Genomic DNA, 25,669 nt, shown 5'->3' on the forward strand with positions numbered 1-25,669 from the left:
TCGTGATCCGCCTGCCTTGGCCTCCCAAAATGCTGAGATTACAGGTGTGACCACCCCACCCAGCCGGCTTTTCATTTCTTGAAGAGACTGGAACAACAAATCTTCATAGATCTAAACTAACTTACATTTTAAAATATAAAACTGTGTGTCTTGCCAACAGAATTTTTTTTTTTTTTTTTTTTTTTTTTTTTTTTTTTTTTTTTTTTTTTTTTGAGACAGAGTCTCACTCTGTCACCTAGAAGTGCAGTGGTGCTATCTCGGCTCACTGCAACCTCCGCCTCCCAGGGTCAAGCGATTCTCCTACCTCAGCCTCTGAGAAGCTGGGATTACAGGCACCCACCACCACGCCCGGGTAATTTTTGTATTTTTAGTAATGGGGTTTTGCCATGTTGGCCAGGCTGGTGTTGAACTCCTGGCCTCAAGTGATCTACCTCCTTGGCCTCCCAAAAAGTTGGGATTACAGGCATGAGCCACCGCGCCTGGCCACCAACAGATTTTTTAACCCAGAATTTGACAGTAAATAAGTGTTACATCTTTTAAAACAAACACCTTCAAAGAAATACATTAATGGAGAAATATTAAACATATCATTTTTATTAAAGTATATCAACACCTAGAAACAATAAAGGGTACATGATGAATATGTATAAAAATAAGTAACTCAAAGCCTTACTTGAAATAGAAAAGTCTAACTATAAGTTATTTTTTAAGTGTACATCAATGGAAACAAACCATAAATTTGCTGATTATAACGCCATTTTATGTATTGCAAGAATATACAGCTTCAAAGTCTTCTGGTTTAAATTCCTAAATAACTACAGGGTAACTAAATATGTTCAGGATCCTTCAGACACAAAAATCAACTATATAAAGTCACCTGGAACAAATAAATAAGTAATCATACCACATTTCTGTTGTTTTTAAATTTATCATGGTTTTGCTTATAAAGGTATTGACTCATTGGGTTAACTCTGTAAGGTTATAAGATGATATCTGATTTATACTTGCTATATTTATGACTACCTATATACATTTGAACAATCTGAGTTACAAATAATCATGCTGACAAATTCAGGTTTCCCCACTACCACTGAAATGATCAGAGTATAAGCTGAAAAAAAAAATCCGTATTCATACATTTTAATCAAGGTTCAGTAGGGAAGAAGGGAAGAAAAAGTAAAACTGCAAACAAAATGTTAAATACTATACTCCATTTCCTCTGAAATATTTGTCTTTGAATTATTATGTTGGTCTAAATTTTGCCTCCAAAAATCTAAGAAAAATATTGTTTGGGTTTTCCAAAAATCTACATGCTTCTTGAGTTTTTTATTCAAATATTATGTAATCAGAAACCTATTTTAAAGCACAAAATTAGAAAAACATTAAAAAATTATTAACTTTAATCAATCTCAGATAAATAGAATTGTATTGTATGCTCCACTGCCTTTGTTCTACTCATCTTTTTCAGTTTGTTGTTTAAAGCCTCTATATTTGGTTTCAATGTTTAAAAAAGACATACTGTTTTCATTTTCCCTTTCCTTTAAAAAATGGCAGAATAATCTATTTAAAAACAAAGAGGCAAAAACTCCTTGAAATATTTTTCTTCTCATTTAAAACGGACCTATATTTGGTGTACATATCTTTTAAGTTTACAATATGTGAGAAAGAGGATCGTAATGATAAAGATCCTTTTTAAAAATAACCAGGAATGACAGAGCGATTTATCTCCATGGGAAGCGCAATAAACATATTGTATAGTATATACGACCTTATGTTTTACTTGGTGCCCCTAAAAGACTGAATTATATTCGTTGATCTATTTTAATACAGTGAACTACAATTTAAGATTAAAACAAACTTGAGGCTCAAAGCACTTCTGTAGAAGATACAAAAGACAAATGTTTGAATCTTACCCAGGTCACTACAAGCAACTATTAAGTATATAAACCACAGACATAAATAATACACAATCCAGGCCAGGTGCAGTGGCTCACACCGTAATCCCAGCACTTTGGGAGACCAAAGTGGGTGGATCACTTGCCGTCAGGAGCTCGAGACCAGCCTGACCAGCATGGTTAAACCCCGTCTCTACCAAAAAAATACAAACTTAGCTGGGCATGGTGGCACATGCCTGTAATCCCGGCTACTTGGGAGGCTGATGCAGGAGAATCGCTTGAAGCTGGGAGGCAGAGGTTGCAGTGAGCCAAGATCACGCCACTGCACTCCAGCCTGGGCAGTAAGAGCAAAACTCTGTCTCAAATAATAATAATATCATTAAGAGCAAAACTCCATCTCAAATAATAATAATAATACACGATCCATTATTAACAAATTCTATCAAGGCTTCATGTGACATTTAATGGCTGAAAACTAAACAGGACTCAGCAAAATAAAATGTATTTAAATACATGCTTTCTTGTGAAAGAAGGCTCATCCAGTGATACTGACCATAGAGAGAAACTATACATCACTCTCATATTTAAGAGGGTTCTGCCTGCCTTGGTTGGCTTCAAACAGCTCACTGTCAGTTGATTATATTTAGACTGGTTCTCAGCAGAAGCAAAGAGTTCATAACATCACAAGTGATGGCATCTTGTCAGGGTGTAAGCAATCTCAAAACATAACTTGCATTTATCACTTCTACTTTTTGCTCATGACAGCACATGAAAGCCTGCCTTCTCAAATGCACAGATGTGCTCAATATGCACTTTCCATCTATGCTTGCTCTCCATAATGTGTATTTAAGAAGAGCTCAAGACTTTTAAAAATAAAATCTACATGGCAATGGTATCTTCTAAGTCATGAAAAACTATTTGGAAACTATCAGGCCAGGCACGGTGGTTGACGCCTGTAATCCTAGCACTTGGGAGGCTGAGGCGGGAGTTTGAGATCAGCCTGGGCAACATGGCAAGACTCCTGTCTCTACAAAAAAAAAAAAAAAAAAAAAAAAAAATTAGCCAGAGGTGGTGGCGCACAGCTGTAGTCTCAGTCACTCAGGAGACTGAGGTGGGAGGATTGCTTGAGCCCAGGAGGTAGAGGCTGCAGTGCATTGTGTTCATGCCACTCCACTCTAGCCTGGGTGACAGAGCAAGACCCTGTCTCGAAAAAAAAAAGAAAAGAAACGAAACTGTGCTAATTAATTAAGTATACCTTATTCTGAAGAAAAAAAAAATCAAACTGTAAATGACTGTGGGTTTCCTAAAAGTATATTTAAAGTTTCTTACAAAACCATAACCCTTCTCCCCTAAAAAATATGTTCTCTGGTAGAATACTGAAGTAGAAAACAGACCACTGAACAATGATCTCGCAGTATCAAACATTTTCTCAAACAATTATGACATAGGATCAAAAAACAGAATGCTAGGCACCCAGGATAAAAAGCACAAAATGTAAGAGAATAGATCACCTATTCAAAGAACCAAAGCTCACAAGAATGTATGAGAGAACATCTATACATTAAAGAAAGAAAAGAAAGAAAGAAAGAAAGAAAGAAAGAAAGAAAGAAAGAAAGAAAGAAAGAAAGAAAGAAAGAAAGAAAGAAATGAATGCAGACAATAGAATTGAAAAAACCAAAATGAGGCCGGAGGCAGTGACTCACACCTGTAATCCCAGCATTTAGGAAGGCCAAGGTGGGTGGGTCACCTGAGGTCAGGAGTTCAAGACCAGCCTGGCCTACATGGTGAAACTCCGTTTCTATTAAAACTACAAAAATTAGCCAGGCATGGTGGCAGGCACCTATAATCCCAACTACTTGGGAGACTGAGGCAGGAGAATCGCTTGAACCCAGGAGGCAGAGGTTGCAGTGAGCCGAGATTGTGCCATTGCACTCCAGCCTGGGTGACAACAGCCAAATTATATCTCAAATAAAAAAAAAAAAAAAAAAAGAAGAAGAAGAAGAAGAAGAAAGAAGAGGAAGAAAAACAAAATGAAAAGTGTATATTTTTCATAAGAGAACACAGGAATTTTGTGAATAGTGTAGCCACTATATAAATATTGTATAAACCTTCAGATACTGGTTATCTCTTTTGGGAGATTTAAGGTATTCATTTTTAATCTTAAAAAGATTCTTTAAAAAGAAATTTACTTCCCTCTGAAATAGTAAGTTAAGTAGCACTTCAAGCTTTTCCTTAATAAAAACCGTTGCTGGAACAGAAAAATAGGCTTATTAATTAAATGATTCTCTCCATGCTCTAAATACACATTTTAAATGTACACCTTTTTCTTCTACAGAAAACAATGATTACTAATACTTTGTTGTTTTCCCTTAGCAATTTAAAAAAGCATTTAACCACACATTATAATAACAAAGAGAAAGTAATGACATTTGAAATTTACTTATACAGTAGGTCAGGACATTCAAATTGACCTCCATTTATGCATAAAAAAGGCAAGAGAAAAAAGGGAGTTTTGCTACTCTCCAAAGAAGGGAAAAGATGGCTATAGAAGCCAGTTCAGAAACTACAGTTGTCCATTGTCTGCTATAAGGCAACTCAAGAACTGTTCTCCTGTATTCTGTCACACTTATTGCTTTCTTTGCCCTCTTGATATGTACGAAGCTGCTCCATGAAGCCAGAATTTGGACATATGGAAGGTCTTGCATTTTTCACCAAAGAAAAAGCACTGGTAAATGAGGTTTGTTCAGAATTCATCAGGAAGCCTATTACAATTGCAGCAGCCCTGGAAACTCCTGCATTACAATGAACAAGAACCACTCCATCCTACAAAAAAAAAAAAAAAACTTCATTATTCATTTGAGAAAGATTATTAAATCAATTGCACATTCTTATACTACTTGAAATTATAAAGTAAATATTCAATTTTATCAATTTATTTGATTCAACTTATTTGATTACTGAAATAAAATTCATTACCCACAACAAATGGACACTCAATCAGTCAATCAATCAACCTATACCTCCCTTACCTACTAACCCATGATTGAAATGCTTTAATGATGTTTGGAATTCTGAAACAGTATCTTTCACTAAACTAAAGTAATCCAGTAAAGAACACATTAAAACCTAACAACTTAGTAGCCAAATGTATCAGTAAACACAAAAACCTAATAACTTAGTAGTCAAATGTATCAGTAAAGTACACATGAAAACCTAACAACTTAGTAGCCAAATGTTTCGGTAAAGTACACATAAAACCTAAGAACTTAGTAGACAAGTGTATATAAATAAGAAAAAAAACACAGGAAATATATGTGAAAACATAAAATAAAATCATAAGTATAAACTAAACAGAGAGCCAGAAATACTCCAGAGTATACTTAGTGTTCTCATAAATAAGCTAGTGTCAGTGGCTTGCAAATCTGTTTAAATAATCAGCAAGGAAAACATTTTCCACCCTTGGACATATTTTATTCTGGCAGGAAGTTACTTAAAAATATTTAAAATTATGAGGTAGTAAAATGTGATACAAATAGTTCATAACAATGTGAAGTGGAAAAGGTAATCAGACACCAGCATGAGGTCAATAAATGAAAAAACGTTTCAGGTAACTTGCAAATGATACTTTCCAAGTGAAAAGAGACACAGCGTAAGACCAATGCTGATGGGGGCAATATTGTATTAATAATGAATGTGATAGATCTGATGGGACAGCACTGATACAGCTTGGCCCATCTGAAGCCTTTAAAAAGTTAATGATCTAAATGAAACGTGGTGAACCGTGAGCATACCCTCCAGAATTAGACATTTTAGTTACTTCATTTCCTGATTCTTTATTTGGTACAACACAAAAAAAGATGAGAGCAGGAGGAAAAAAATATGCTACCAAAAACCCTCTACCCCGAGCACATATTAACAATACTACTGTTATGACTCATCAGATTATTTTACTTCTGCAAGGTAGTTTTCTGATTCATACATCTGTTGCAAAACTCCTTTCCTTGATCTGCTGTAACAAACTTGCAAGTGCATCTCTTTTCAAGAAAGTCAAATTTTTAATAACAAAATTAGTTAACATTTTGAAAATCCTCATATAAAAAAGGACAATATCAATTGCTTTCTTTTTTCACATCTTACATTACTGTGGGATATACTGTTTTCTATAGATATTTATGACTCCTTTTCAAACTTCAGCAGTTTCTATATAAGAAAAGCAAAACACAAATATTCACTATACACCTTGGAAACTTTTTGTAGCAATAGCCCATTTTTACAAAACTTAAGATGTTTAAAAATTATATTAAGGTAACTGATGAAAATTATTAATGAACTTCATTTAGCATAAAACAAATTAATTAGATACTCCAAAGAAACTTGCAATCATAAGCTTAATAAGCAAGAGATACCCTTCAATGTCACTTTTAATATTTCCTGCTTATATATTAGTCGGCTTTACTTTATGATCCATACATAGGCTTTTGAACATGAAACTAGTTTTATTTTCAGTCTTACACAATGTGCATCCAATTTTAGCTAATGTTTTAAAATGATATTATTTTCTTCTTCTTTCTACTTTATATAATAGCTGTTTTTCTACAGCTTTTCAATTTACCTACTTTCTACCTTTTGATTATTCGTTAGGTATCATATTGTCCTTGAAAGTATTTCCAGAGAAATTATTGGCTTTGTATCCCTTTTTCAGAGCTCAAAACAGTAACAAACAATTTATAAAGCATTTTTTTTTCTTTGCATTTGCTGTTGTCTTATGCCTAGAAGACTTTTGCTCTTCTTGGTACAGCTAATTCTGACTTCTGTTCTAAGACTGCCTCTTTCCAAGTGAAATGAGGGCAGGAGGAATGTCTTGGCCATCTTTGTATGCCTAGTAGTTAGTGCAATTCTTGGCATACAGTAGGTATTCCGTAACTGTTTGCTAAGTGAATAAATTTGTTCTGCATTTCTGAAAGGAAAGTGTTCTTTCAAAAATTCAAAATCACCATTTTGCTATGGGCAAGTAGTGACTTATAGGCAGATAGTAATTATGCTATGTTATTTCCATTTCACAGAGTTGTCTTTGTTCTTGTGCCATTACAGTTTTCAACTAGATTGCAAGCTCCTGGAGGGCAGCAATGTGTATCCCTCACATCTTCTCAGAATAAGTAATTAATATTCCTTAACGGTAACTGAGCCAAGCCCAGGTGTTTTTCCTTACATTTAACTTCCATTAAAACTTTAGCATCTCCAGGCACGGTGGCTCACACCTGTAATCCCAGCACTTTGGGAAGCTGAGGCAGGTGGATCACAGGTCAGGAGTTTGAGACCAGCCTGGCCAACATGGTGAAACCCCATCTCTACTAAAAATACAAAAATTAGCTGGGCATGGTGGTGGGTGCCTGTAATCCCAGCTATTTGGGAGGCTGATGCAGGAGAATCGCCTGAACTCAGGAGGCAGAGATTGCAGTGAGCTGAGATCGTGCCACTGCACTCCAGCCTGGTTGATGAGTGAGACTCTGTCTCAAAACAAACAAACAAACAAACAAACAAAAACTTGGGCATAAGCACTACTCATAATAGCAAAGACATGGAATCAACTCAATGCCGATCAATTATAGTCTGTATAATGAAAGTGTGGTACATATACCCCATGGAATACTATACAGCCATAAAAGGAATGAAATCATGTCCTTTGCAGGGACATAGATGGAGTTGGAAGCCATTATCCTTAGCAAACTAACACAGGAACAGAAAACCAAACACCGCATGTCTCACTTATAGGTGGAAGCTGAACAATGTGAACACACAGACACATGGAAGGGAACAACACAAACTGGGGGCCTGTCAGGGTGGGGTGGGGTAGGAGGAGGGAGAGCATCAGGAAAAATAACTAATGCATGCTGGGCTTAATACCTAGGTGATGGGTTGATAGGTGCAGCAAATCCCCATGGCACACATTTACCAATGTAACAAACCTGCACATGCTGTACATGTGCCCCAGAACTTTAAAAACCTTGGGTATAATGTGATAGTCTGCAAGTGCCTGACAGTCACCTATGATGAAATAAGAATTCTGCAGTGGAATGAAAATCAATTGTCACTAAAAATATACTCCTTAGTTCAGCGTTTGGGTGGGGTGGGGGAGTAGCCAAAATCTCTCAAAGAACTAAGCAATGTCTTGGTTTATATTCGGGCACAACCTTCTTATCCTGCAGAGATCTGGTAGCAAACCGGACAACACTATGAGGAGCACAGGTCACAACAGTCCACTCATGACTATCCACGGTAGTAGAGGTGAATGTAAATATGACAAACACAAAAAAAGTGATGGGTAGGCTGCTTTGAAACAAACTGGAAGAAGTAAGGCAAGAGAATAGGGTCTGGCAGCAGGGAACCTAAGGCTGTTTCACGCAGACTTCCTAGCACTAAATTAAAAGGAAAACCCTAACTTTCCACACCTAAGTAACAAAAGGACCAGAGGGCTACTGCCTTTGCAAAACCCCCCACTTTTTCTGCATGCAGATGGGAAATTTGCTGTCCACAACCAATCATATTGATTGCAGGCCAAGTCTTTGTTTGCATAGAAGTGTAACTTTTTAACTTCACCCTAGCCTCTCATTGGTTGCTTTTTGAAACCAATCAGATGTTTGCACAGGAGTCTGACCTTTGTAACTTCACTTAAGCCTCTGGTTGGCTGCTTTCTCTAACCAATCAGACTGACTGCAGGATACCACTTCCTTTACATGAGGTGAGCATGAAGTGGCCATTGGGAAACTTCTAGCGGATATTTGGGCTCAAGAAGTTTCTGTATCCTGTCCCTTGGGCCACTGCTTGGGCCTGCTCCCAAACTGTGGAGTGTGCTTTCGCTTTCAATAAATCCCTGCTTTCACTCTTTCGCTTCATTCTTTCTTTGCTTCGATGGGCGTTCTGTCCAATTCTTTGTTCAAAATGCCAAGAACCTGGACAACTTGCAGTCATGACCCTCTATTGGTAACAGAAGCATCTAAAAACTTAGTGAATTTAGGTACTTATTTAGACCCATGTTTCTCTAACGAACTTTTACTTATATTGAACAAAAAACTACAAACAGCTTACATGTCTCACAGTAGGAAATAAGATAAATTATAGAATCACCAACTACCATAATACTGTGCAAAAATTTTAAATGATTTGAATCATTAAGTATAAAAAGCAGGCTATACAGAGGGGACCAGGGCCGGAGATGGGACCAGGAAGGAACTGAGGACCAAGAAGTGCAAATATTAGTATCCAGGACCAGAGTGGCTGCCCGAAGGTCCAGATCTCACATGTGATGTCACCCTGTCAGCCCTCCCCTCCTGAGCAGGGATCCAAGAATGTGCCAAGAGTCCTGCTGGCTTCAGCCAGGTGGGCCTGTACATAGGGTCCATGTGCAATAGGGAGGGACATCTTCTATTTTTTGCTGCCCCCTCCCAGCCCACTGTCTGGGGCAGGGGGAGAAGGTATTTTCAAGATAAAGCACAGGTACCACAAATAAAAGTCATGAAGTTGCAAAAAAAAAAAAAAAAAAAAAAAGGCAGGCTATAAAAGAATTTAAACTGTATGATACTATTTTTATAAAAATATATATACAGGTCTAGAAAAATATATCAAAATGCTAACAATCGTTATATCTAAGTGTGGAAGTATCTTAATTTTTTCCATTTTTTTCTACAAAGAACATAGACTACTTACATCATGTTTTTAAAATCGTTATCTTATAAATAACAAACATGAAATATCAAATATACATTGTCATACTTTGCACCTTTTGCATGTAAAAAGAGGGGACAAATAAATTTAGTTTCTAAAAGGACTCTGGGCTATAGAAGTTACCATTACTGTTCCTCTCAGGTGTATTTCTGTCCCTTTAGGCATAAAGGAAGGACAGAGAAACCAAACAGAGTTTTGCAAGTATAGAGGGAAATGAGGAAAGACTTGGGAAATGGAAACCATTCCATTTGGCAATGGTATGTAAAAAGATAAAAACAACAAACTAGGCCTAGAAAGGTAGTTTTGAAACATGTAATTCACTGAGTAATTAAATTTAACAATATTTGAATATCAAATAGACAAAGGCATGAAGAGATCTTTTCTAAAACAAATGAAAAAAATTCAAGAATTCTATTGCTAAAACTAAATATATATTAGCCTTCCAGGCATGATGGCTCATGCCTATAATCCCAGCACTTTGGGAGGCTGAGGCAGGTGGATCAATTAACATCAGGCACGTGAGACTATCCTGGCCAACATGGCAAAACCCCGTCTCTACTAAAAATACAAAAATTAACCAGGCGTGGTGGCACGCACCTGTAATCCCAGCTACTATGGAGGCTGAGGCAGGAGAATCACTTGAGCCCAGGAGGCAGAGTTGCAGCAAGCTGAGATTGTGTCAATGCACTGAGTTTTCAGGGCAGGCAAATACTGGCTGAGGTTAGGATCCCAGTATAAAACATAAGGCTTGAGAGGGTAGAACATATTGCTGAAATCTAATTCATCTTATCAGAAACATTTTCTGCAACTCCTCAGATTCTCGTGGTGCCGCCATCTCACAGACCCTCTCAGCACACTCCACCTCAGCTACCACCTCCATGACTGACTACTCTCCCCTTAGGTCCATTCACTTTTGCCTGTCAAAGAAGGAGCTCTTCTTCAATGGTGTCCACAGCATAGACAGGCGTACTCTGAGTCCTGGATTTTCTATTTTTCAACTTGGTTGAAAAGTTGTATTACAGGGTGTTAGATTTGGCTTTGAGATGGCCGCTGAAGGAGTGGAATGTTATAACCCAGAATTGTGGGGTTGGTTATATCCCCACTGGCAAACTTTGGCCAATGGGAAACAGAAGCTGACAGGAAGCCAGGCAGATAAATTCTCTCTCCTTCCTCCCTCCCAGGCTGGGTTGAGGTACAGTTTCTTGGTACTGCCTGTCCAGAGATATTTTGGGTGGTAGAGTAGCTATACCTGCTGAATAGCCAACAGTCAGCTCACTGTGCAATGAGCCCAGCAGGGTAAATGCATCACTTTGTATTCCTTCTCGTCCCACCTTGAATCACTTTCCTTTCTTGCCACTCTCACTGCCTACAGATTGTACCTCTCAAATTAAGCATCAGCTCTAAATCCTCATCTCAAGCTTTGTTTTTAGGAAACTCAAGCTAAAATCCACTCTAATTTACTGGCCCAAATTAAGGCAAACTTTATTTTTAAATTTATTTAAAATTCCACGCTTATTAGAATATTCAATCTCTTGCTTTTCTTTCTAGATAGTATTACCCTGTCTAATTTTTACTTGCAATATTTACATCTCTTCTAATGTTAATATGAATATGGATGACATCTACACTTTCCCATCTCTGGCATATTCTACATCTCCTTAGAGAAGGAGCTAATACAGAAATATCATTTTTATTTTTAAAACTATTAACTCACACACTGGAATGTTACAATCCAGAGCCTGTAAATTTTTTCACAAGAAAACAGAATGGCCAATATTAGGCTTTGAATTAGAAGACCTCTTCCTTGGCCACGTGCGGTGGCTCATGCCTGTAATCCTAGCACTTTGGGAGGCCCTGGCGGGCAGTCTGCCTGAGCTCAGGAGTTCGAGACCAGCCTGGGCAATACAGTGAAACCCCGTCTCTACTAAAATACAAAAAATTAGCCAGGTGTGGTGGTGTGCACCTGCAGTCCCAGCTACTTGGCAGGCTGAGGCAGGAGAATCACTTGAACCCGGGAAGTGGAGGTTGCAGTGAGCTGGAGTTTGCAGTGTGCCGAGATCATGCCACCGTACTCCAGCCTCATGACAGAGCGAGACTCCGTCTCAAAAAAAAGAAAAACCACAAAAAACAAACAAACAAAAACCCTCTTCCTTTGCTTCCATTCAAATACAGTCATGCATCATTTAACAGTGGTGATGCATTCTGAGAAATGTGTTGTTAGGCAGTTTGTTTGTGCTGTAAACATCACAGAGTGGACTCACACAAACTAGAATGGTATGGCCTATTGCTCCAAGGCTACAGACCTGTTCAGCATGTTACTGTACTAACTTGTAGGCAACTGTAACACAATGGTATGTATTTGTGTATCTAAACATACCTAAACATAGAAAAGGTATGGTAAAAATATATTATTATAATCTTATGGAACCACCATCATATATGCAGTCCAAACATCATTATGCAGCACATGACTGTATCTGCTATTAAAGTTGATGAACAGTAGAATGGAATAGTTTTATATTTTCCAGGTAGTCTAGTGGAAAGGTAAGTAGAACAATGCTAGGCACCTAAGGCATTCAATACATATTACCAAATGAAAGGAAAGAAGGGAGAGAGGGAGAGAAAATGGGAAGGAGAGAAGGTAGAAGGGAGAGAAGGTAGGCCAGAGTTCAATTAAACCTGATTGTAATCTTCTCATTGTTAGGTGTTCCAGAAGAGTTATTTCTCTCTGTAAATGCTTCTACTTTCCCACCTACGTATCTTACGTAAAATCTGTGAGAATTATTTGCTGACTAAAAATGATGCTATTTCAAGGAATAATTATTGATAACAGCCAACCTAGAAACTTTGCCTGTCAGAATGTTGACTTGAATCCAATAACAAGATTGAAGTACCATATGGCATTGGCCATTGGTCTTCTAACTTCAGAAAACCAACAGACAGCTTCTGATCAGCATTTTCATACAATCTAAGTAAAGCAATACACATTTAGTCCTTAGAGTGCCTTAAAATTTTACTGCTAAAAATGCAGTTTCACAATAACTATCTCATTCATTAAAATGAAATGCATGTTAATCATCATAAATACACTAACAAGTCTAGAGCAGTCTCTGTTTTATAGTCCCCCTGAATATCTTGCAGACTGGTCAGAGGTCAGGTGGCTATAAACCCTCAAAGGAAATCTAGCTACATGTTTACAGACGAAAACTCAGTAAGTAGAGGATTTTTATTTCTGAACATTTCTCAGTAAGGCATAGGAAAATGAGAAACTGAATTAATGTTAAAACTAAGTATCTTATTGAAAAAAGAGCAATTGGCCGGGCGCGGTGGCTCAAGCCTGTAATCCCAGCACTTTGGGAGGCCGAGGCGGGCGGATCACGAGGTCAGGAGATCGAGACCATCCTGGCTAACACGGTGAAACCCCGTCTCTACTAAAAATACAAAAAGAAATTAGCCGGGCGTGGTGGCGGGCGCCTGTAGTCCCAGCTACTCCGGAGGCTGAGGCAGGAGAATGGCGTGAACCCAGGAGGTGGAGCTTGCAGTGAGCCGAGATCGCGCCACTGCACTCCAGTCTGGGCGACAGAGCGAGACTCCGTCTCAAAAAAAAAAAAAAAAAAAAAAAAAAAAAAGAAAAAAGAGCAATTAACCAAATAATTGTAGGAAATAATGAAACATTGTTAGAAGGGAAATTTCATAATGGTTTTTTAGAGATTCATTATAAAAACAATAAAGATTGGGTAATGGATCCATACTTTCAAATTTCTGCTTCTGAAGAACTATGGATCAAAACAAAACTCACCTTTCTTTTTGCTTCTTCAATAAATTCAAAACATTCTGGAAAATAAGACAGGATGTTGGTTTCAGGCAGATCCAATATAGAAATGCTCTTATATGTAAAGTCACTGAGGAAAGCATTTTCAACTCCATATGCAACATTAAGAATATGAGTCACCTTAAAGAGAAAGAAAAAAGATGATTTTTTAAAATCCCATGAATTAGGTTATCTAAAAAGAGACTGGGGTGTTGTGTTGACATCTATAACAAGAAAGGTAAAAAATTTAAATGCGACTCACTTGATTGATAATACTTCTTCAACCCACACCAGAAGTGCTCCTTCTACTATATGTTCTCTCTCTCTCCCCTCCACCCTTTTTTTTAACTTATTATTATCATCATGTAGAGACAGGGTCTCTTTCTGTCACCCAGGCTGGAGTGCAATGATGCAATCATAGGTCACTGCAATCTTGAACTCCTGGGCTCAGGTGATCCTCCCGCCTCAGCCGCCCAAGTAGCTGGGACTACAGGAGTGTACCACCACACCCAGCTAATTTTTTTTTTTTTTTTTTTCAGAGAGGGGTCTCGCTTTTTTTGCCCAGGCTGGTCTTGAACTCCTGGCCTCAAGTAACGTTCCCACTCCCGCCTCCCACAGTGCTGGGATTACAGGCGTGAGCCACCACACCTGGCCTATATATTCTCATAGCCCTGGACTTGCCCTATGACAGCTCATACCACTTAGAGATTGTTTGTCTCTTTCATTGCACTAGAAACTACATGAGGGTAGGGACCATGTTTAACTTAGTGTTATAAGCGAATGAGCAGTGAGTTTAGCAGAAAATGCTTAAAATCTTTGTTGAATTAATCTGTAAATATCCATATAAAAAACTTAAATAGGAGAAGTATATCAGTAGTACACAACTTCCCTTTCAAGAATTATTTCCCTATTTTTCCCTATTTTCCTTCATATTCTTTACTTAATAAAATGGTTCTCCAGGATGACTGCACATTAGAGTCACCTGATGAACTCTTAAAAACTATCAATACCACAGGGTCTCATACCCAGAGATTCTGATGAACTAATCTGGCTGAAAAGTAAGGGGAGGGGTGGTTGTAAAAAATTTTCTTTCAGGTGGTACATTTGAGCAACCTCCTCCTCTTCCATCTATGTATTTGAGCCCCTTTTCTTAGAGGCCACCAAACATGTGGAAGAAAGCCATGTAGAAAGTCCATTAAGATAATCCAGAGGCTGAGAATCACTTGAACCCAGGAGGTGAAGGTTGCAGTGAGCCACGGTCATGCAACTGTGCTCCAGCCTGAGCAACAGAGCGAGACTCCATCTCAAAAAAAAAAAAAAAAAGAAAAAGAAAAAGAAAAAAAAAAACTAACAACTTTGTCCACATCTGTACTTCCCCTCTGCCTTCTGATTACAATGAAGGATGTGCTCATGCATCTTCAATAAGGCTCATTCCAGAATCTGTGCTTGGAGTCACAGTGCTTCCTACTTTCTTGGCATCTCCCTATAGTCATAATTCTTGCTTTTCTGTATCTTCAATTTCTTCTTCTACCATCAGCCTTAAAACATGCTGAAAGCTCTCCCATCCCCCCTCCTCACCTATAGCTCCTCTCTCTCTTTTCCCCTTCCCATCACTTCCTCACTTCTCAATCTTTTGCAATACGGCTTTGGCCTCCAATTCAAATGAAACTGTTTCCACCAAATGCACTAACAACCTCTCTGTCACCAAGTCCCATGAACATAATTTAGGCCTAATCGTACTTAAACTTTTGCAGTATCTGACATTGCTGACTCTCTCCTCCTTAAAACACTATTCTCTTTGGCTTCCACGACACCACCTTTTTGTTTTACCTTCTTTTGGCCTCTTTTGGATCCTCCTTTCCCACTGCAGACTCTTCTTCCTTTGATCATTCCATATAGGGTGATATTCCTCAATTTATCAGTTCTATGATAAGATTCTGTTATAGGCCCTCTTCTCTCTTACTTTATACATTTCCCCAGGCAGCTTCATCTATTCTAATGATTTCAGTAACTATTTAAAAGCTGAAGATTCCTAAATCTGTATATTCACCTCTATTCTGAACTTCAGACCCTACATATCTACCCACCTAGATGATCCACATCACCCAAAATCTAACATGTTCAAAACTAAGCACACAGTTTTGCCTTCAAAGCTTGTTCCTTCTACGCTGTTTTCAATCTCATGGAACAATAACCTTACTTAGTTACCAAAGAAAGTGAGACATCAGCCTTGACTCCTCCTTCTCCCTTAGCCCCACTCCCTATCCTGCCTCATAAGTAATCAAATTGTAAGAATTCTACCCCCTAAAATACCCCTCACAGCTATGTAATTCTATCTCCACTACATCTTAATCTCAGCCATTGTCATCTTTTCCTTAGATTACTGCAACAGCTTTATAACCAGTTTCCCTATCTCTAACTTGAGCAACCCTCCAATGGATTTTCCACACTGCTTCTAATGAGAAATCTTTCTAAATTGCAAATTTGATCCTGTTACATCTCTGGGTAACTTCTCAGTGGCTTTCCACAGTCTTTTGGATCAAGTCCAAACAACTAACTCTGGCTTACATGGCCTTTTGGGATCTGGCTCATGCTTACCTCTCTCTCTGGTCTTGTCTTTTAGTGCCCTTCTTTCTCACACTCTCTATTCCAGGGCCACTGAACTTTTCTGTCCCTGAAAGCATCAGCCTTTCTCTTGCTTCTTGGCCTTCACACATATCTTTTATTCTGTGTGAACACTTTTCTTCCCTTTTTTTTTTTTTTTTTGAGATAGAGTCTTGCTTTGTCACCCAGTCTGGAGTACAGTAGCAAAATCATAGCACACTGTAATCTTGAACTCCTGGGGTCAACCAATCCTCCTGCCTTGGTCTCCAAAAGCACTGGGATTACAGGCTGTCTACTCCTTTCCCACCCTCTTCAGAGAAATACTTCAATATCACTTCCTCCAGGAAGTCTCCCCTGACTCACCTATCCCCCAAAAAACAAACCAAACCAAACATGGGTTAAGAGCATCATCTCCTCTGCACTTCTATAGCACCCTGCACTTCCCCATCAAAGCACACAAATGCTGTTCTGTAGCTGCTTGTCTGTCTTCCCTGTCTGCCCCTTACGTCATAGGCTTCAAGTGAACAAGAATCTCTTGCACTCCTTCAACGACAGCAATTCCATGACCTGAAACAGTGCTCAACAAAATGGTAGAGGGCTAAAAATTCTTTTGAGTAAATATGTAATAAATCACATCAGTTGTATGGAGTAGAATGGCTGGAAATGGCATTACAGAAGACGTGGCATGACAGAAGGCCTTAAGTTGGGACTTAAGGCCTGGGCAGTCTTGGACAAATAGAGATGAGGGAAAGCCTATCCCACACAGAGGAACTCCATAAACACAGGCAAGAAAGACATGCCTCCAAGGTCAGGCTCATGAGGGTACATGAAGGAGATCAAGAAGAATGTAAAACTGGAAAGATAGATTACAGATCCACATATTTGAATTATGCGCCAATTATTTTTCAACTCTATTAAAATGATAGCGAAAATGTTACCAAGTAAACTCCATAATGTACCAAAGATGCACCAATACAGTTTTTCCTAAATAAAACAACTAAAATATTCTGTGTATATGGTGCCAAACTTAAAGCATTTTTTTACCTTGTTCTTTTTCAGTGTATCCAAATCATGAGCAGCGTCTTGTGACCCTAGAAAAAATAAATGATACCACCTTGAACATAAATATAATCATCTTGACCTTTTATATAAATTTGTACAGCCATTCTGTTACTAAAAAAAAAAAAAAAAAAAAAAAGACGAACAACTTGGAAGGACCTTAGTCCAACTTTCTGAAGGCCAATTTGATAAGAGTCATCCTACATAAACTCTTGGACTCTGAAATCCTACTTCTAAAAATTTGTCCTAAAAGTTACAGATGTTGCAAAGATTAGCTGTAAGAATGTTCACCATAGTATTGTTTGTAATATAAACAAAACAAAAACAAAAGAACAGCAAAAGCCCAATAGCTGTTGCATTAAATAAAAAATGGTACAATTGCATAGTGAAATACATACAGCCATTACCACCATTAGAAATAAGAAACATAAGCCTGAACAACATTGTGAGACTCTCTCTATAGAAAAAAAATTTTTTTTTAAATTAGCCAGGCGTGGTAGTGTGTGCCTGTATTCCCAGGTATTCAGAAGGCTAAGGCAGGAGGATCCCTTGAACCTAGGAATTTGGGGTTACAGTAAGCTATGGTTATACCACTGCACTCCAGCCTGGGTGACACAGCAAGAAGAAGAAAGAAAAGGAAAAGGAAAAGAGAAGAAGGAGAAAGGGAGGGAGGGAGGAAGGGAGGGAAGGAGGAAGGAAGGAAGAAAAGGAAGGGAAGGAAAGCAAAGAAAGAGAGGGAGAGAGAGAAAGAAGAAATGTGGTAAAATATTTATAGCATGTAAACATGTTCGTGGCCAGGAGTGATGGCTCCTGCCTATAATCCCAGCACTTTGGGAGGCTCGGACAGATAGATCACTTGAGGTTAGGAATTCAAAACCAGCCTGGCCAACATGACAAAACCCCATCTCTACTAAAAATACAAAAATTAGCTGGGTGTGGTGGTGCACACCTGTAATCCCAGCTATTCAGGAGGCTGAGGCATGAGAATTGCTTGAACCTGGGAGGTGGAAGTTGCAGTGAGCCAAGATCGTGCCATTGCATTCCAACCTGGATGACAGAGCAAGACTCCATCTCAGAAAAAAAAAAAGAAAGAAAGAAAGAAAGAAAAATGTTATCAATGTATCTGGTGATAAAAGCAGGTTACAAAATACTATCATCCATTTTTGTAACAAAAAATATGTATGTGCTTAAAAAATGGACAGGAAGTATATATAGAACAAAATGTTAATAGTGGGGTTGCAGGTGATTTTTTTTCTTCTTTATGCTCATTCTGACTTTTTACAATAAACATCTCTTTATTTTGTAACTTAAAAAAGGATATTACAAAAACCATACACCCACAAGATGACTTCGTGCCAGTCGGTTTGGGAACAACCAGTAGCTTAGAGCAAATGCTGTTGGCCTGCAGGATCCCACCCACACTCCATGTACCACTAGGGCTGTGCCCTTCTACAATCTTTCTGTCACAGCCGGCTTACCAGATCTCCCACACTTGGAAACTGGCTCTAGTTAATAAGCAAGTTCATATGGAGAATAACTAGTTCAAATAAAGTGAGTTTCACAGTTTAAAGATTTCAAGCATTTTACTTTCCTGAATTAGGTTCTATTTCATAAACTTTTTTTTTAAGCTACGTATGTGGGAATTCAGCCAACTTTTTAAATGTGATTTTAGGTAGCAGAAAGGCCAGCAAGTATGCTGTTCGGCCAATATCCTCTTGATAATACCAAGCTTACAGGTTCCTTACTGAACTCACATTCAGCTTTATTCTACTTAAAAGTTAGCCTATCAAAATATTAACATTTGTTAAAGCTGAATGGTGTATACATAATGGTCTATTAGTTTCTGTAATTTTCTACAAATTTGAAATACTTCATTTCTTTAAAAAATTCTGTTTTCTAATGTAGAAAGCCCTAATCAACTCCAGGGGAAAAAATAGGTTCAAATAATTGAAACTTGGTGATTTAGTCAGGCGCGGTGGCTCATGCCTATAATCCCAGAACTCTGGGAGGCCAATGCAGGCAGATTGCTCAAGCCCAGGAGTTCAAGACTAGCTTGAGCAACATGGTAAAATCACATCTCTACAAAAAGTACAAAAAAATTAGCCAGGCATGGTGGTGTGCACCTGTAGTCCCAGCTATTCAGAGGCTGAGGTGGGAGGATCGCTGGAGCCTGGAAGGTGGAGGTTGCAGTGAGCCAAGATTATGCCACTGCACTCCACTCTGGATTTATTTTGAGACCCTATCTCAAAATAAATAAATAAATAATAAATATCTATCTGTCTATAATATATAATTTTCAAAGCCTAGGACAAAAATGCTATCTAAAATCTTTCATCCATTCTTTAAATGGTTCAAGGGCCTATGTAATATTTTTTAAATGCAATCATTTTTTAGAGTTTATAAACTAAAAAAGATTACATATTTACAACTCTTTGTTTTCTTTATTCACTACCAAAACCAAAAGTTGTTTGGCATGCGATGCTGGGAAGAAGCTGTGTCGCTTCGAGGAGGTGAAGGAAGCTCTTAGAACCAACCTGCAAACAACCCCAGTCTCCCAGACATAAACTAAGTCTGGTCAGAAACAACTCTTTCAACATTCATGTAGAAGAACTGTAGGTGGAACCACCCACGGGTCCTTCAGGAATGAGGCACTTGTAATTAGGCAGAAAAAGGTGCACTTTCAGAAGAGGGGAGGTTGTTCCTGATGAAAGTATTCCATTTCCTGGTCCAGTGAGAAGACCTTATTAGGGCTAGTTTCAGAAGTTCCTCCCAGGACTCTTCCACTATCCTGGGGAGGTTCCCAACCCCAATCTCAGAACACTACCTTGATTAATTCACTTTGGATAAGTCCACAAATAATAATAATAGTAATAAGCAAAGTTCATGAAGACCCTAAATTGGTGAATGATATATGAAAATTCTACCATAATTATTCCAAGCCATGATTACTACAGTGGAAGCCAAAATAACTGAAAAATGTGCCGTGGCATATTTTCTTTCCTAGATATGGTGAGCAAGGCCTAGGTGAACTTTTCAGATTACCTAAATAACTCAATTTTTCACTGTAAATGTCACAAGAATATGGTATAATTTTTCACGGGGCTGCAGAAACTAGTTAGAGACATTTATTTGGTGAATTTTAAGATAGCCTATGTAACAATTCATATAATATTTAATAACATATGTATACTGCAATTGATTTGCATCAAAAACCTTTTACAACAACCACCACCTCAGGAGGATCCTATGACATAAGCAGATACTGTTACTTCATCTTTACAGATGGCTTTTTGGAGGACCAGAAAGGATAAATGGCTTGCACCAGCTAATCTAGTAAATTAGAGGCAGAGCAGGACTGAAAACTTGGTCTATGTGAGGCAGCCTCGTATAACAATGGACAGCAGGAGTCCATCAGACTTGGGCTTGATGCCTAGCTCTGTTACTTACTAGGTGTGTTACCTTGTGTAAATTATTTCACCAACTTTAAATCCTGGTTTCTATTTGTAAAACAAAGCTGATAATCCCTACTTCGCAGGATTCTGCAAAGGAATGAGACACTAGGTGAACAATACCTGGGCTATTTGTCAGTCTTCTCTCTATTCAAGAATGCCTTCGCAGCATAGTGACACGTCATTTAGTCTTCCCAAGTCTTAATTTCTCTATTCATAAACAGAAATAATTCAGACGTACTTGAAAACATTCTTGACTATTTTTTTAAGAACACCATACCATATTCTTGCCAAATTAACAAGTTTGTACTTTTATGACCTTGCTTCATTTGCTATTTGTGAACTATGCTTGTATAGGGACTCAGTATTTCCATAATGCGAAATAAACCACAAAATCTTCAGACTCATAGCTATAAAATAAAAGATCTCCTTCTCTTAAACACTCCAAAAACAGACACCATGAACAGACGTGGCCACAGGAGGCATGTATTCCGCACGGTTTGTAAGAGCTGCGCAGGCCAGCAAGCACAGGACTATTTCAAATATTAACTTTTCTATAACTTTAACCATTGTCACTTGTAGTTCTGCCTTATACATTCTTTTTTTTTTTTTTTTAAGTTGTATCTTTTATAATCCGAGAAAACACAACACCAATGTGTTATTCTCCAGAGAAGTTAGAGAAACGGGAAGAAAGCTTTGCTAAAATTCAAACATGCGGTGCCAAGTGCTACTAGAATAGCATCTATGCTTCTTATGGGTACATTGTGAGGCAGAAACGGCTGTAGCTGGCTAATGGAAGTTCCGTATCCAAAAAAGGAAACAGTTCAGCTTTTCGGCAGGATAGCTGATAATACAGACTATTACGCATAAAGGGGGAAAATGAGAACGTAATCTGGCTAAAAGGACTCAATGATTTAGTGGCAAGTCGATGTACTCACCTAGGAGCAACCATGGCTTAATAACGCCAACCTGCAGGTCCGAGCTAAGGTCCTGCACATAACCACAACCACCCCCACTGCTCGGCTCTACTTCTTCCACAACATGAATTCTGGCATCTTTCCATGTTTCTATAATTTTCTTTCCAGTTAGCGTTGTCACCCTGGTGCATTGCTTCCTGAGATTATTCCGGGAGAATGCTTTAATTTCCTGGTTAAGGGAGTGCATTACATGAGCAGAGGCTGGGAACAAATACAAACAATCCAGCAGGCACAGAGAAGGGCTGAACTGCTAGTTCCTTATTGCCCAGGTAACAAAGAGCCTCAGAGGTGCTCGCCCATCCAGGTAACAGCAGCAGCCACAGGCCGAGAGACGGAGTCGTCCAGCTCCGTTTCTCCCAGCGATGCAATGTAAGGCGAAATTTGATTGGTCATTGAGACACAAGTGCTGATTGGATGCTGTTTCTTCTTCCTGTCAGCCAGAAATCTGCATTTTCCCGAAAAGCTCAAGGGATCCACTGGGGGAGATTTCTTATTGTTGCTGTTTACATTTAGCTTTATAATACACGCAGAATGGTAAAATATAAGACTTCGTTGGAGAAAGGGATGACGTGTCCTCCTTCTTTAAAGGCAGTGATTTTCTGATATATTTTGCTGGTGTCACTTACGGCAGCGACCATAGACGATCCGGGCTGACCTGTGTATCGCTACCGCTTGAATGAGACCGGCGGAGTCACCTAGCAAATCACCCTATGTCCCAAAGCCTTTCCTGCCCGTCTGCTTTTAGGCTAGTCCAGGAGGGCTAGAGCGGACTTTGTTTCTCGCTTCCTGTATCCTTCACACATTCTCCTTTTGCTGTTAATGCAAGAGGAACGTTTACTAGATAAAGTTGTTTTGCATATTTGTGAGGCAACAATTTAAATAAACTGGGAAAAAAGATATCTTTTTAAAATTCATGCTCATATATGTAGATAGACAAGAGCTTAAAATGTATGTATTTTTTGACTTTCAGCCTACGTTTTCATTTCATACAGTAAATATACATCCTAAAGAAGAATTACAGCAAGTCCCTCCATATGAAGAATTAAGAAAATCAGTTGTGTAAGCATCCAAATTTATAAAGCAGATAAATAAATTATAGAACGATGATTCTGATTACCAAAAAAAGTTTTGCAAAAGAAATCACAACATTCCTTTAAAGAGAAAATTTTCAAACCCCTATTAAAGTAAATGTAATTTTAAATGAATTTCAACACAATGTATAAACACATATATAAAATGAAGAAGTTGCACTTATGAAAACTTTTCTTCCAATACCACATATTAAAATTTGTGTTGTTGTTGAAACTTTCTGACATAAAATTCAACTATTATGGATTGACTATTTCTGTCCCTTCAAAATGCATATGTTAAAGATTTAAACCTCAAGGTGATGGTATTTAAATGGGACTTTTAGGATGTAATTTAGAATTAGACTAAGACCCTAGGGTAGACTCCTCATGATGGGTTTAGTGGCTTCAGGAGAACTGAAAGAGATCTTCCAGCTCCCCTGTATGGACCAAGGAAAGACAGTATGAGGACATAAGAAGAAGCTGGCTGTCTGCAGGCCAAGAAGAGAGCTCTCACCAGGAACTGAATAAGCCAGCACCTTGATCTTGGACTTCTCAGCCTCCAGAACTGTAAGAAAATTTATTTTGGTTGTTTAAGCAACATAGTTTATGGCATTTTGTTAGAGCAGCCTCAGCAGACCAAGATATAAACCAAATTTCTCCCTCTTGGAAAGAGAACAGGCCTGGTACAGTGGCTCATGTCTGTAATCTCAGCACTTTGGGAGGCCAAAATGGGTGGATTGCTTGAGCCCAGGAGTTCGAGACCAGCCTGGGCAACATGATGCAACCTCAACTCGACTAAAAAAAATACAAAAAAATTAGCCATGTTTGGTGGCACGTGCCTGTAGTCCCAGCTACCTGGGAGGCTGAGGTGGGAGGAACACCTGAGCTAAGGAGTTTGAGGCTGCAGTGAGCCATGATTATGCCACTGTACTCTGGCCTGGGCAACAGAGTAAGACCCTGTCTCAAAAAAAGAAAAAAGAAAAAGAAAAAAATATGTATAAGCTCAGGCTATCTGCAGGACATCCGAAAATGAAAAACTGAAGAAACTATTTGCATTTTTAAAACAACAATCACAGGCTCATCAAAAAACAACTCTAACCATAAATCAATCCATATATTTATCATAATAATGATCAAAAAAATAAGTACTATTAAGCATTTACTGCATGGTAGGCACTGTGCTTATAAACAATTTTAGATTCTTAGTATTATCACTTAGCTGTTTAACAATGCTTTACATGCATTATCCTATTTGACCTCACCCCTAACCTATTATGTACATACTATTATAATCATCTTCATTTTACAACTGGGAAAAACTCAGGTACAGAGAAAGCATATCACATAGTCTACATTTCACAGCTCATAAGTTTAGAATCACAAATAAAACCTATGTTTGTTTCCGTCCAGTGCCTTAATTCTTAGTTACTGTAGAATACTGCCCTGCTTCCAAAATAATTACAGTTAATGAATATTTATTGAGATTCAACTATGTGCCTGGCACTGTGACAGTCATTGGAAATATAGCAATGAATAAAAACAAAGTCCCTTATTTCATGGATCTTACATCCAAGTGGAGGAAGCAAGAAACAAATATACATATACCGATGTTGGGTCACAATTTAAATGCTAAAAAAAAAACATCAAGCAAAATAAGGGAACGGAGTGAGAGGGCAGTGTGTTATTTGCTTTAGGGTGGTAAGAGAAAGCACTTCTGATTCAGTGAAAATTGAATAGAGACTTGAATAAAGTGCAGAAGCCAGCCCTGTAGATATATGGGGGAATAGCTTCATAGCCAAGTGTCTAAATCTTCTGACAGATTTGGAATGTCTATGCCAAGTGCTGAAACAGGAGTGCACTAGTAGGAGATGGAGAGGTTCAAGAAACACCTGGGTAGCTAACTTGGCTTTAAGGGAGTGAATTAAGGGAAAGAGTTGGAGGAGATGTGGACAGAGAGAAAGGATAAGAACTTTGGCTTGTATTCTGAGTGATGGGAAGCCACAGGAAGGAACTAGGGCAAGGAGTCATATGATGGATCCTGTGTTGTGCTACCCCAATCCTTCTTCAATGAATACCTATTGTCTCCACTACCGGGTGTACTATTGGCTGACTGGTAGGTAACAATCCCTTCAGGGACTGCTGCAGCTGCAGAGGGCTGCTTTGCTGAGGTTGTGTCCCTTATGGAATAGACCATATCCATGGCTGATTGATGAGGGAGCATAAAGATCTGTGTGTTAGCCCAGTTTGGAACAATTCTGAGGAGCCATTCTAGCTCTGAAAAGCTAACATGTGGTTGGCTAAGCCTGTCATTGGATATGTATAGCCACTTAACTTCTGTGTCTGCCCAATTCTGCTTTCTTCTTCCCTTCCACAAATGTTGATCCCAAGGGCACTCTTTGAAAAGTCTTACATGCTAAACTCTACCTCAGTCAGCTTCCAGGAAACTTAACCTATGACAAGTGACATGACATTGCTTATGCCATAGGAGGGTCTTCCTGGCTACTATAAGGAAAGGGAGCTCCCTTTCCTGCTTGTTGTTAGGAGACTACTACAGAGGTCTAGATGGAAGATGATAGTTGCTTGGGCTAGAATGGCAACAGAAGGAAGGTAAGAAGTAGTCAGATTCTAGGGACACATGAGAATCATGCCAAGAGAATCTGTTAGTAGATTGATGTGGAGTGATTCGGATAATTCCAAAGTTCTTAGCCTAAGCAACTGAAGAATAGATTTGCCAGTTACCAAGAAAGAGGTGATATGAATATGAGAAGTTTGTGACTTGTTAAGTTTAATACTCCTATTAGTCAGCCAAATGGAGATGTCAATTAGTCAGCCAAATGGAGACATCAAGTGGGCAGCTATACATATGAATCTGGACTTCATAAGAGAGGTATCTGCTGGAAATGCAACTTCTGGAGTAATCAGCTTAAAGATGCTATATAAAGCCATGGAGCTGAATGAGATGGCCTGGTAGTGAGGGTTGATAGAGAAGCCTCATCTATACCAAAGTGACTAACAAGGAGAGGTTAGGGAGTTGAATGAAAATGAATGAGAGAGAGAGAGTTCTGAGAGTACAAGTAAAGAA

At 38.5% G+C, this 25,669-nt stretch overlaps 2 protein-coding genes across 3 annotated transcripts in view; both read right to left on the bottom strand.

Annotated features, from left to right (window-relative positions):
- NUP35 (nucleoporin 35) overlaps window positions 1-25,669 on the bottom strand; it is a 283,449-nt gene that overhangs the window by 64,834 nt on the left and 192,946 nt on the right. The gene's annotated exons all lie outside the window — the stretch shown is intronic.
- On the bottom strand, window positions 161-22,073 carry DUSP19 (dual specificity phosphatase 19). 2 transcript variants are annotated; one of them, XM_050752221.1, is made up of 4 exons: window positions 21,479-22,073; window positions 17,077-17,123; window positions 13,417-13,569; window positions 161-4,718 (listed from the first exon to the last, which is right to left on the bottom strand). In XM_050752221.1, the coding sequence occupies exons 1-4, from the start codon at window positions 21,702-21,704 to the stop codon at window positions 4,491-4,493; spliced, it is 654 nt and encodes a 217-aa protein (XP_050608178.1). In that variant the 5' UTR covers window positions 21,705-22,073; the 3' UTR covers window positions 161-4,490. The 2 variants fall into 2 exon arrangements, with proteins under 2 accessions (XP_050608178.1, XP_050608179.1); XM_050752222.1 differs by having other exon boundaries at window positions 4,661-4,718; window positions 13,417-13,451.

The sequence above is a fragment of the Macaca thibetana genome, chromosome 12 (assembly GCF_024542745.1).
Source record: "Macaca thibetana thibetana isolate TM-01 chromosome 12, ASM2454274v1, whole genome shotgun sequence".
In the NCBI taxonomy this organism is placed as follows: domain Eukaryota; kingdom Metazoa; phylum Chordata; class Mammalia; order Primates; family Cercopithecidae; genus Macaca; species Macaca thibetana.

Coding starts and splice junctions, on each gene's coding strand:
- DUSP19 (XM_050752221.1), bottom strand. CDS start 21,704: ATGCACTCCCTTAACCAGGAAATTAAAGCATTCTCCCGGAATAATCTC. Junction 17,124..21,478: donor TAAGCCATGGTTGCTCCTAG/GTGAGTACATCG, acceptor TATTTTTTCTAG/GGTCACAAGACGCTGCTCAT. Junction 4,719..13,416: donor TTGAAGAAGCAAAAAGAAAG/GTGAGTTTTGTT, acceptor TTTTTTTTGTAG/GATGGAGTGGTTCTTGTTCA.